Source organism: Bos grunniens, chromosome 16 (assembly GCF_055505025.1).
Source record: "Bos grunniens cultivar Pamir isolate PY7600 chromosome 16, Bosgru_T2T1.0, whole genome shotgun sequence".
NCBI lineage: Eukaryota > Metazoa > Chordata > Mammalia > Artiodactyla > Bovidae > Bos > Bos grunniens.
The window spans coordinates 52,811,588-52,825,050 of NC_141180.1; the positions used below are offsets into that span (position 1 = coordinate 52,811,588).

The 13,463-nt window shown below is 37.6% G+C and overlaps 1 protein-coding gene across 2 annotated transcripts in view; it reads right to left on the reverse strand.

Annotated features, from left to right (window-relative positions):
* Window positions 1–13,463, reverse strand: part of DNAH14 (dynein axonemal heavy chain 14) — a 376,358-nt gene that overhangs the window by 141,114 nt on the left and 221,781 nt on the right. For both annotated transcript variants that reach the window (XM_086345146.1, XM_086345147.1), the window contains 2 exons: window positions 9,037–9,266; window positions 2,692–2,808 (listed from right to left, as the gene is read on the reverse strand). In XM_086345146.1, the coding sequence (XP_086201272.1) occupies window positions 2,692–2,808; window positions 9,037–9,266 (347 nt within the window). The remainder of the gene's footprint in view (window positions 1–2,691; window positions 2,809–9,036; window positions 9,267–13,463) is intronic.

The following is a 13,463-nucleotide window of genomic DNA, read 5'->3' on the forward strand; positions in this document are numbered from 1 at the left end:
ATCTTCAGCTGCAAAGAATATAATCAGTATGATTGTTGTCGTCTCTCACATTGTTGAAAAGTGTTTGCTATGACCAGTGTGTTCTCTTCACAAAACTCTGTTAGCCTTCGCCCTGCTTCATTTTGAACTCTAAGGCCAAACTTGCCTGTTACTCCAGGTATCTCTTGACTTCCTATTTTTGCATTCCAATCCCCTATGATGAAAAGGATATCTATTTTTGGTGTTAGTTCTAGAAGGTCTTGAAGGAATGGTAAACCACTCCAGCATTCTTGCCTCGAGAACATCATAATCAGTATGAAAAGACTACAGATTAGGGGTACTCTTTTCAAACAAAAAATGCTTTCGGGAAAAAAAACTTTAATCATAAAAGGTAATTTTTGAAGTGTGATGCTCAAACAATCTTTTATACTATGGGTTACCATGGGAAAAATGATATCGATATCCTTAAATGTTATGAATTAATGATGTTAAATAGTCTTTTATTTTAGATTAAAATTGATGCATGATATGATTTAATTTATACATAATAAACCTAGATAGCATATTCAAAAGCAGAGACATTACTTTGCCAAAAAAGGTTCGTCTAGTCAAGGCTATGGTTTTTCCTGTGGTCATGTATAGATATGAGAGTTGGACTGTGAAGAAGGCTGAGTGCCGAAGAATTGATGCTTTTGAATTGTGGTGTTGGAGAAGACTCTTGAGAGTCCGGACTGCAAGGAAATCCAACCAGTCCATTCTGAAGGAGATCAGCCCTGGAATTTCTTTGGAGGGAATGATGCTGAAGCTGAAACTCCAGTACTTTGGCCAACTAATGCAAAGAGTTGACTCATTGGAAAAGACTCTGATGCTGGCAGGGATTGGGAGCAAGAGGAGAAGGGGACAACAGAGGATGAGATGGCTGGATGGCATCACTGACTCAATGGACGTGAGTCTGGGTGAACTCTGGGAGTTGGTGATGGACAGGGAGGCCTGGCGTGCTGCGATTCATGGGGTCGCAAAGAGTCAGACACGACTGAGCGACTGATCTGATCTGATATCATATTTTAATAAATAATTGTACCTATACTTTCATGTATATATATTTGTTGTTATTGTTGTTATTCAGGTGCTATGTTATGTCCGAGTCTTTGCAACCTCATGGACTACAGCATGCCAGGCTCCCCTTTCCTTCACTATCTCCTAGAATTTGTTCAGATTCATGTCCACTGAGTTGGTGATGCTATCTAATAATCTCATCCTCCGCTGCCCCCTTTTCCTTTTGCCTTCAATCTTTCCCAGCATCAAGGTCTTTTCCAATGAGTAGGCTCTTTGCATTAGGTGGCCAAAGTATTGGGTCTCCAGCTTCAACATCGGTCCTTCCAGAGCAAAATTAGGAGTTTAAAAAGGGAGGTGGCAAAGTTTCTCTGAAGAGAGAAGTCTTGGAACTTCTGTCCATTATCTTCATGTACTTGGAGTGCGCTCCTTGCCACCAAGATCTGCAGTGACCTCTCTGCAAGAACCAAATCAAGCTGCTCTTCATTCAACAGATTGGATCTAATTGCATATGGGTTTACAGTGCTCCTGACCCTGGAACTTGTTATCTTCCCACAGACCAGAGTAGCCTGGTCTGACACCAGGACTTCTGATTTGCATTATATAGTGGTGAATCAAAAGTGATACAGTGGTACTAAGATTACTGTTATGAGTTTGGGTTTGAAAGCTTGGAGAGTTTGAGTTTCTTCTAAACCCTTGCTTACAATTAGTGTAAGTTGGGGCCAGAGGAAGCAATGTCTTAGATTTGGAGAAAACACCTCTATAGTTTCCTGTAAGGGTGGAATGGTACACTAAGACACTGAGTTATGTGCATTGATAGTTCATTTTTTTTCATGCTGAAAACTAAGGATAAAAATGACCAATATTAGCATTACCATATGATACACAATTTGGGGTTTCAAATAACTGTAATACTGTGGTAAATATTGTACACTAGAACCTTGCTATTTCCAATGAAATTAATTTAGATTTAGAATTTTCTGGATGCTTCATGTTTCTGAGATTTCTAGTTGTTTTCTCTCAAAAACTCTTATAACTAAATTTTGAAACTCTCTATGAGAGAAACCTCATCTCAAAGTAATTAAATTCAATTTGCATTCATTGAATTTTTTATATTTGCAAGAAATCTACATGAAGCATATTAGTCCATATTAAGCTCCTGCCTCAATTTCAACTAAACTCTCGAAGTACAACAATTTTCTGTTATCTTTTTCTTCTATACATAGAAGAAAATTGAGAATAAAAATGATTTAGCACATATGCATATTTGTCCAACTATGATTATTTATTTTTAATTAGCAAGTTCCTTTACAATCGAGTTGCTACATATGTTTTACTTGTTTCAGAAGAGGTCCTTTACCTTTTTTCCTTTCAATAATCATGCTAATTAAAATATTGAGCACTTCCACTAGCAAGATTTTTAGTTAACTAAAATTTAAAAATGTACAACGGTCTCAATCAAATACTAATACATTTAAACTTTCTCAGAAAGCAATATTCAAAGGTTATTTTTTAAAGACTATTTTGTAAACCATCCAAATGAGTTCCTGAACAGACTTGGAATACATCAGTCCTCAAAGTTGCTGATATAACCACTTGTATATATAAAATATCAATAATTTATAGAAATTAGAGCATGACTCTTAAAATAATTCTTACCTCTTTGTACTAGTGTCTGAATATTAGGAAGTAATTCTGACCATGGTATAAATTCACATTGCTGTATATCCACAAAATACCCAAAAATAGAATGTTCACCATTTGGAAGGTTGATACCTACATTTGAAAATGATAAATAAATAAAGAGTCTCATTCATGGAATGTTTAACTAAGAATATAATCTCTATCTGAGAGATGTGATTATTTGATCAGAAGTAATAATTCCTCATTAAAGGTATAACCAAACACACAAAACAGGCCTATCATTTTTCCTTCTAATCTTTAATTGTATAAAAGCAAAGCTTTATTATCTCTGACTTATTTTGGATCCAGAAAGTAAGATGAATCATTCATTATCTGATATTGTTTGAAATCTTACCCAGAAGTTCTGATTATTACCATGTACTGTATATTATTCAGTTCAGTTCAGTTCAGCTACTCAGTCATGTCCGACTCTTTGTAACTCCATGGATTGCAGCATGCCAGGCCTCCCTGTACATCACCAACTTCCGGAGTTTACTCAAACACATGTCCACTGAGTTGGTGATGCCATCCAACCATCTCATCCTCTGTTGTCCTCTTTCCCTCCTGCCTTCAATCTTTCCCAGCATCAGGGTCTTTTCAAATGAGTCAGTTCTTTGCAGCAGGTGGCGAAAGTATTGTTTCAGCTTCAGCATCAGTCCTTCCAATGAATATTCAGGACTGATTTCCTTTAGGATGGACTGGTTGGATATCCTTGCAGTCCAAGGGACTCTCAAGAGTCTTCTCCAGCACCACATTTGAAAGGATCAATTCTTCAGTGCACAGCTTTCTTCACAGTCCAACTCTCACATCCATACATGACTACTGGAGAAACCATAGCTTTGACTAGATGTACCTTTGTTGGCAAAGTAATATCTCTGCTTTTTAATATGCTGTCTAGGTTGGTCATAACTTTTCTTCCAAGGAGCAAGCGTCTTTTAATTTCATGGCTGAAGTCACCATCTGCAGTGATTTTAGAGCCCCCCAAAATAAAGTCTCTCACTGTTTCCATTGTTTCCCCATCTATTTGCCATGAAATGATGAGATCAATTGCCATGATCTTAGTTTTCTGAATGTTGAGTTTTAAGCCAACTTTTTCACTCTCCTTCACTTTCATCAAGAGGTTCTTTAGTTCTTCTTCACTTTCTGCCATTAGAATGGTATCGTCTGCATATCTGAGATTGTTCATATTCTTCCCGGCAATCCTGATTCCAGCTTGTGCTTCATCCAGTCCAGCATTTCTCATGATGTACTCTGCATATAAGTTAAATAAGCAGGGTGACAATATACAGCCTTGACATACTCCTTTCCCGATTTGGAACCAGTTGGCTGTTTCATGTCCAGTTTTAACTGTTGCTTCTTGACCTGCATACAGATTTATCAGGAGGTATTCCCATCTGGTATTCCCATCTCTTTCAGAATTTTCCACAGTTTGTTGTGATCCACAAGGCTTTGGCACAGTAGTAAAACAGAAGTTTTAGAGATGTTTTAAAGATGTTTTTCTGGAACTCTCTTGTTTTTTTGATGACCCATTGGATGTTTGCAATTTGATCTCTGGTTCCTCTGCCTTTTCTAAAACCAGCTTGAACATCTGGAAGTTCACAGTTTACGTATTGTTGAAGTCTGGCTTGGAGAATTTTGAGCATTACTTTGCCAGCGTGTGAGATGAGTGCAACAGTGCAGTAGTTTGAGCATTCTTTGGCATTGCCTTTCTTTGGGTTGGGATGAAAACTGACCTTTTCCAGTTCTGTGGCCACTGCTGAGTTTTCCAAATGTGCTGGCATATTGAGTGCAGCACTTTCACAGCATCATCTTTCAAGATTTGAAATAGCTCAACCAGAATTCCATCACCTCCACTAGTTTTGTTCGTAGTGATGCTTCCTAAGGCCCACTTGACTTCACATTCCAGGACGTCTGGCTCTAGGAGAGTGATCACACCACTGTGGTTTTCAGGGTCATTGCTGGCAAATAATTGTTCATAGTATTCCCTTATGTTTTTTGTTGTTGTTGTTGTTGTCAGTTGTTATTTCTCCTCTGTAATTTCTTATTTTGTTTATTTGGGCCCTGTCTCTTTTCTTCTTGGTGAGATTGGCCAGAGGTTTACTGATTTTTGTTTACTCTTTCAAAGAACCAGCTTTTGGTTTGGGGGATGTTTTATTATTGTTTGTCTAATCTCCATTTTTTTCATTTACTCTCTGATTTTTATTTCCTTCTTTCTGCTGACGTTAGATTTTGTTTGTTTTTTTTTTCTAATTATTTTAGATGATAGGTTAGTTTGTTTGAGATTTTTCTTGTTTTTTGAGGAAGACCTATATCACTATGCATCTTCCTCTACGAACTGCTTTTGCTGAACCCAACAGGTTTTTTATAGCAGTGTTTTCATTACCATTTGCCTCAAGGTATTTTTTAATTTCCTCTTTGATTTCATCATAGATCCATTGGCTTTGTAGTAGCATATTGTTTTGCCTCAATGTAATCATTCTTTTGCTCATTTTTCCTTGTGTGATTAATTTCTAATATTTTCTTGATATGTAGTCAGAAAATATGCTTGAAATAATTTTTTTTTAATTTTTTTAAATTTTATTTTATTTTTAAACTTTACATAATTGTATTAGTTTTGCCAAATATCAAAATGAATCCGCCACAGGTATACATGTGTTCCCCATCCTGAACCCTCCTCCCTCCTCCCTCCCCATACCATCCCTCTGGGTCGTCCCAGTGCACTAGCCCCAAGCATCCAGTATCGTGCGTCGAACCTGGACTGGCAACTCGTTTCTTACATGATATTATACATGTTTCAATGTCATTCTCCCAAATCTTCCCACCTTCTCCCTCTCCCACAAAGTCCATAAGACTGTTCTATACATCAGTGTCTCTTTTGCTGTCTCATACACCGGGTTATTGTTACCATCTTTCTAAATTCCATATATATGCATTAGTATACTGTATTGATGTTTTTCCTTCTGGCTTACTTGCTGAGGCTTGTTTTGTGTCCAAGTCAATGGCACCCCACTCCAGTACTCTTGCCTGGAAAATCCCATGGATGGAGGAGCCTGGTGGGCTGCAGTCCATGGGGTCGCTACAAGTCGGACATGACTGAGTGACTTCACTTTCACTTTTCACTTTCATGCATTGGAGAAGGAAATGGCAACCCACTCCAGTGTTCTTGCCTGGAGAATCCCAGGGATGGGGGTGCCTGGTGGGCTGCCATCTCTGGGGTCACACAGAGTTGGACATGACTGAAGCGACTTAGCAGCAGCAGCATATGGTCACTCCTAGAGAATGTTCCATGTGTACTTGAAAAGAATATGTATTTTGGTTTTTCTGCATGTAATGTCCTGAGAATATCAATTAAGTCTAACTGTTTTATTTTATCATTTATTATCTCCATTGCTTTATTGATTTTCTGTTTGGAAGATCTCTGTCCACTGGCATGACAGGGCATTAATGTCTCCTACTATTATTGTATTTCTGTCAGTTTTTTCCTTTATTTCTGCTAATGCTTATTTGATTTTTGTGGGTGCTCCTATTTGGGGTGCATATATGTTAATGACTGTAATATTCTCTTCTTGTATTGATTGTTTTATTATTATATAATGTCCTTTATCTTTATGGCCTTTTTAAAAAAGTTTATTTTGTCTTATATGAATATTGCTATCCCTGCTTGACATTTCAGTTTTCATGAAATATACTTTTTCATTCCATCATTTTCAATCTGTGTGTGTCCTTTGCCCTAATGTGGGTTTCTTATATCTGTATATCTGTTTCCTTCTTCAGATTTGGAAAGTTTTCAGCCATAATCTCTTTTTTAAAGTTATTTTATACTTTTTAAAAAAGAAATTTATTTTTAAGTGATTGGTGATTGGTTTACAACATTGGTTTGATTTCTGCCATATATCAACATGAATTAAACATAGGTGTACACACGTCCCCTCCTTCTTGACTCTCCCTCCCAACTTTTGTCAGTCATAATTCTTTCAAATACATTTTTTATTCCCTTTTCTCTTTTTCATCCTTCTGGTATTCCTTCTATGTATAGATTGGAATGCATTATATTATTCAATAGGTCTCATACATTGCTTTAATTTCTTGTTCGTTTGTCTTCCCTTTGCTCTTCTGACTAAGTGATTTCCATTATTTTATCTCCCAGGTCACTTTTTCATTCTTCTGCTTTGTACAGTTTGCCATCATTGCCTTTAGGTCAGCTTTTATATTAGAAAATCAGTTTCCAAATTTTAATTGGCTTCTGTTTGTAAAGCATCACTACGAACAAAGCTAGTGGAGGTGATGGAATTCCAGTTGAGCTATTTCAAATCCTGAAAGATGATGCTGTGAAAGTGCTGCACTCAATATGCCAGCAAATTTGCAAAACTCAGCAGTGGCCACAGGACTGGGAAAGGTCAGTTTTCATTCCAATCCCAAAGAAAGGCAATGCCAAAGAATGCTCAAACTACTGCACAATTGCACTCATCTCATATGCTAGTAAAGTAATGCTCAAAATTCTCCAAGCCAGGCTTCAGCAATACATGAACCGTGAACTTCCTGATGTTCAAGCTGGTTTTAGGCAGAGGAACCAGAGACCAAATTGCCAACATCTGCTGGATCATGGAAAAAGAGAGTTCCAGAAAAACGTCTACTTCTGCTTTATTGACTATGCCAAAGTCTTTGACTGGGTGGATCACAATAAACTGTGGAAAATTCTGAAAGAGATGGGAATACCAGACCACCTGACCTGCCTCTTGAGAAATCTGTTTGCAGGTCAGGAAGCAACAGTTAGAACTGGACATGGAACAACAGACTGGTTCCAAATAGGAATAGGAGTACATCAAGGCTGCATATTGTCACCCTGCTTATTTAACTTCTATGCAGAGTACATCATGAGAAACGCTGGACTGGAAGAAGCACAAGCTGGAATCAAGATTGCCGGGAGAAATATCAATAACCTCAGGTATGCAGATGATACCACCCTTATGGCAGAAAGTGAAGAGGAACTAAAAAGCCTCTTGATGAAGGTGAAAGTGGAGAGTGAAAAAATTGGCTTAAAGCTCAACATTCAGAAAACTAAGATCATGGCATCTGGTCCCATCACTTCATGGGAAATAGATGGGGAAACAGTGGAAACAGTGTCAGACTTTATTTTGGGGGGCTCCAAAATCACTGCAGATGGTGACTGCAGCCATGAAATTAAAAGATGCTTACTCCTTGGAAGGAAAGTTATGACCAACCTAGATAGCATATTCAAAAGCAGAGACATTACTTTGCCAACAAAGGTTCGTCTAGTCAAGGCTATGGTTTTTCCTGTGGTCATGTATGGATGTGAGAGTTGGACTGTGAAGAAGGCTGAGCGCTGAAGAATTGATGCTTTTGAAATGTGGTGTTGGAAAAGACTCTTGAGAGTCCCTTGGACTGCAAGGAGATCCAACCAGTCCATTCTGAAGGAGATCAGCCCTGGGATTTCTTTGGAAGGAATGATGCTGAAGCTGAAACTCCAGTACTTTGGCCACCTCATGCGAAGAGTTGACTCATTGGAAAAGACTGTGATGCTGGGAGGGATTGGGGGCAGGAAGAGAAGGGGACGACAGAGGATGAGATGGCTGGATGGCATCACTGACTCGATGGATGTGAGTCTGAGTGAACTCCAGGAGTTGGTGATGGACAGGGAGGCCTGGCGTCCTGTGATTCATGGGGTCGCAAAGAGTCAGACACGACTGAGTGACTGAACTGAACTGACAGTAATCTGCATTTCTACTAATAACCTTTCTTAACTCCTTCAGTATTTTCATTACTCCTTTTTGAACTTGTGATTTGGTAGACTGCAAATACGTGTTTCATTATTTGTTCTTTCAGAGGAATTACCTTGATCTTTTAATTAGGAGTGGTTCCTCTGCTTCTTCATTCTACTCATATTTCTCTGACTCTATGAGTTTAGGAGAAATATTTATGTACTGCAGTCTTAAAGGGCTGTTTTTAATGTGAGAGTGTCCCCATGTAGACTCCATGAGTCTAGTAATTTTTGTTAGAGGCTGTTTTTAGTATGGATGTCTGCTTTTTCTCTCTTCGGTGTATGCTGACTGTTATCCCCTTGATAGGGCTTGTGACTGGTGTTGGGATGGTCAGAGCCTACACTGGACGTTGAGCTGGGCCTCCTCCTCGTTGTGCAGTTGTCACAGTCCTATTAGGGATGTTAGAGTATACTTATTTAACCCTCTTTTACCACTAATCTTCACATTTAAATAGATGAGCTAAATAAATATAAATCCAATGATGAGTTTCAAATTAACATTTTGAAGTATGCATAATTATGACTTTTCCCTTAGAACTTACCTATTTGTGCATTGCCTTCAAATAATTCACGAACAAGGTTGTCAAAATCATAGGTTACTTTTGAAGGTGAATCAGGTTCAGAACTTGGATAAAATATTATGTCATCTTCATGTTCATCTTCACGTTGTAAAGTTCCTCCAAATGCCCAAGTAAATGCAAACACAAAAAGCTTTTGAATTGTTTTTTTTAATTTAATAGGATTTTTTGCCATGTACCGTGCATTTTCATCCCTGTGATAGGCAGATGTGGAAAGGTGAAGATTAAAATTTTTAGAAAGCAGTCTAGCAATTTATTGCATTATCACATCAAAATTTTGTTACTAAAATTTTTTATAGTTAAGTATTTACATGGAAGTTTTAGATTAATGTATAATTTACCTTTGGTAAGTCATGTAAATTATACACTGATACTATTTTTATTTTTAAAGTACCATATGTGTAAAAGATTTGTAGTCAAACTTTATTTCAGGTAATAAATGATGTTCAGTTTTATGTTAGGTCAATTTGTTACTTAAGAGTTCATCTGTCTCTTGGGAGAGAATCTGGTAAGTCTCCATTTAATGTAGAAAGACATAAGTGAATAGTCATCCACTCTGTACTCTTCTCAAACAAGGCATATAGGTTGATTGAAATCAAATTGGCTAAAAGCGGACAGTGTGAATCTGGGGAGAGTCTTCTTCAGTCTGGGTCAACCCAGGTTATCTTGGGCTGTGGGACTCTCAAATAACATAGTGATAGCACAGATGATGATGGGGCTAACCAAAAGATCTGGGCCTGATTTCAGGATATTTTGAATGGTTCAAGATTTAGTTTTCATAAAATTACTTGTAAATTATGAAAATCCTAAAAATGTATCACTGAAGTTTATTGGCAATTGTTAATGTATAATGCATGTATATAATCCTATTTGACATTTCTCCTCACATGTAAGAGACTGTTCAGCAAATTTTTTCTTGAATTCCTACTATATCTCAGTTACTGTGAACAAAACAAATATGATCACTTATTTTGGAGATAGGAAAATGAATACCAAACCATGATATGTGTAAAGAATAAAGAGTCAAGCATACTGTGGAGAATATTAGTAGAGATAGCTAATTTAGAGTTTGGGAGTCAGGGAAAACTTCTTTGAACAACTAACAGTTAAATTGAGACCTGAAAACTGAGTGCAATTTTGAAAAATGTAAGAGGAAGAACATTTTGAGAAGAAGACATACATGTGAGAAGACCATGAGGTGAAATGGTTACGACAAGTTTGAAGAACTGAAAAAGAAATCCAGTGTCTCTGAAGCATACCTAATTAGTTGAAAAGTTTAGGAGATAAGTCTGGAGATATAGGCAGGGGATTTTAAGCTGTGCCAAAACTTCTCCTTCCACTCTAAATGTAATGCAAAGTCATTAAATGGCCATAAAACAAAGGAACATTCTAATTTATGTTTTAAAAAAAATCAGATTCTTGCATATAAATACCAGGAGACACACACAAGAATAATAATCACAATAATATTTGTAAAAACCAAAAAATTGAAAAAACAACTTACGCTTTGCTGTTGTTGTTGCTATAGATGCTAAATCGTGTCTGACTCTTTGTGACCCCAGGGACTGCAGCACACCAGGCTCCCCTGTCCTCCACTACCAAAGTTTGCTCAGATTCGTGCCCATTGGGTTGGTGATGCCATCTAACCATGTCATCTTTTGCTGCCCCCTTCTCTTTTTGCCTTCAATCTTTCCCATCTTTAGGGTCTTTTCCAATGAATAGGCCCTTCGCATTAGATGGCCAAAGTATTGAGGTTTCAGCTTCAGCACCAGTCATTCCAATGAATATTCTGGGGGTTGATTTCCTTCAGTATTGACTGGTTTGATCTCCTTGCAGATCAACAGACTCTCAAGAGTCTTTTCCAGCACCACTATTAAAAAGCATCAATTCTTTAGCACTCAGCCTTCTTTATGGTCCAACTCTAACATCCATACATGGCTACTGGAAAAATCATAGCTTTGACTATATGAATCTTTCCCAGCAAAGTGAAGTCTCTGCTTTTTAATATGCTGTCTAGGTTTGTCATAGTTTTCCTTCCAAGGAGCAAACATATTTTAATTTCATGACTGCAGTCACTGATCTCAGTAATTTTGGAGCCCAAGAAAAGAAAACCTATCACCTCTTCCACTTTTTCCCCTTCTATTTGCCATGAAGTGATGGGACCAGATGCTGTGACTTTAGTTTTTTTAACGTTGAGTTTTAAGCCAGCTTTTTCACCCTCCTCTTTCAGCCTCATCAAGAGACCCTAGTTCCTTTTCACTTTCTACCATTAGAGTGTTATCATCTGCATATCTGAGGTGGTTCATATTTCTCACAGCAATCTTGATTCCAGCTGTGATTAATCCAGCCTGGCATTTCTCGTAATGTACTCTGCATAGAATTTAAACAAGTAAGGTGACAATATACAGCCTTAACATACTCCTTTCCAAATTCAGAATCAGTCAGTTGCGCCATGTAATGTTCTAACTGTTGCTTCTTGACCTGCATACAGGTCTTTCAGGAGACAGGTAAGGTAGTCTGATATTCCCATCTCTTGAAGAATTTTCCACAATTTGTTGTGATCCACACAGTCAAATGGTTTAGCATAGTCAATGAAGCAGAAGTAGATGTTTTTCTGGAACTCCCTTGTTTTCTCTTTGATCCAATGAATGTTGACAATTTGATCCCTGGTTCCTCTGCCTTTTCTAAATCTACCTTGTACATCCAGAAGTTCTCAGTTCATGTACTGCTGAGGCCTAGCTTGAAGCATTTTGAGCGTAATCTTACTATCATGTGAAATGACTGCAATTGTTCAGTAGTTTGAACACTCTTTGGTATTGTCTTTGGGATTGGAATGAAAACTGACCTTTTCCAGTCCTGTGGCCGTTGCTTAGTTTTTCAAATTTGCTGACACACTGAGTGCAACACTTTAACAGCATCATCTTTTAGGATTTTAAATAGCTTAGCTGGAATTCTGTCACCTCCACTAGCTTTGTGTATAGTAATGCTTCCTAAGGCCCACTTGACTTCACACTCCAGGATATCTGGTTCTAGGTGAGTGACCACACCATCATGGTTATCCAGGTCATTAAGAACTTTTTTTGGTGTAGTTCCATATATTCTTGCTACCTCTTCTTAATCTCTTCTGCTTTTGTGAGGCCCTTACCATTTCTGTTCTGTATTCATTTCATCTTTCCTTGAAATGTTCCTTTGATATCTCCAATTTTCTTGAAGAGATCTCCAGTCTTTCCCATCCTATTGTCTTCCTCTATCTCTCTGCACTGTTCATTTAAGAAAGCCTTCTTACCTCTCCTTGATGTTCTCTGGAATTCTGCATTCAATTGAGTATATCCTTCCCTTTCCCCTTTGCCTTTTCTTCTCTTGCCTTTTGCTTTCTCAGCTATTTGTAAGCCTCCGTAGACAACCACTTTGTCTTCTTGCATTTCTTCTTCTTTTGGATGATTTTAATCACTGCATCCTGTAAAATGTTATGAATCTCTATCTTTAGTTCTTTAGATACTCTGTCTACCAGATCTAATCTCCTGAAACTGTTCATCACCTCCACTGTGTAATCATAAGGGATTTGATTAAGGTCAGAATGAATGGCCTAATTTAAGCCTGAATTTTGCAATAAGGAGCTGATGATTTGAGCCACAGCTGGCTCCAGGTCTTGTTTTTGCTGACTGTATAGACCATTGTCTTTAATAATTGTCTATAATGCCTTTAAAATGTTGTATAAACCATTCAACATCACAATAATCCAAGTCTATGGCCCAACCACTAATGCTGAAGCTTAAGTTGACTGGTTCTATGAAGTCCTACAAGACCTTCTAGAACTAACACCAAAAAAAGGTGTTCCTTTCATCACAGAGGATTGGAATGCAAAAGCAGGAAGTCAAGAGATACCTGGAGTAACAGGCAAGTTTGGCCTTGTAGTAAAAAATGAGCTGGGCAAAGACTAACAGTTTTGTCAAGAGAACACACTGATGATAGCAACACCCTTTTCCAACAACACAAGAGACAATTACACATGGATGTCACCAAATAGTCAAAACCTATGCTTGTGAATGGACAAATTGTGACATTTTCACAAAGAAATACACAGTGAAAATGAATGAAGACCTCCTACATGTACAATGGATTAATCAGAGGGACATAACGTCGAACAAAAATGCAAGTCACAGAAGAACATAGTGATTCCACTAAAGTTAAAACGTGCAAAGTTGAAAAATATACTGCTTAGGAATGTATTAATAAACATAAAATTCAATATAGTAGTTATCTCAGATGATGGGATGGCATAAGCTTTAGATAGGTACACTAGGGAACTTCAAAGATAAACCAGTACTTTTTAAAAACAACTCAGTGGTGTATATATGAATGTTTGTATATTATTATTTATATCTTACATA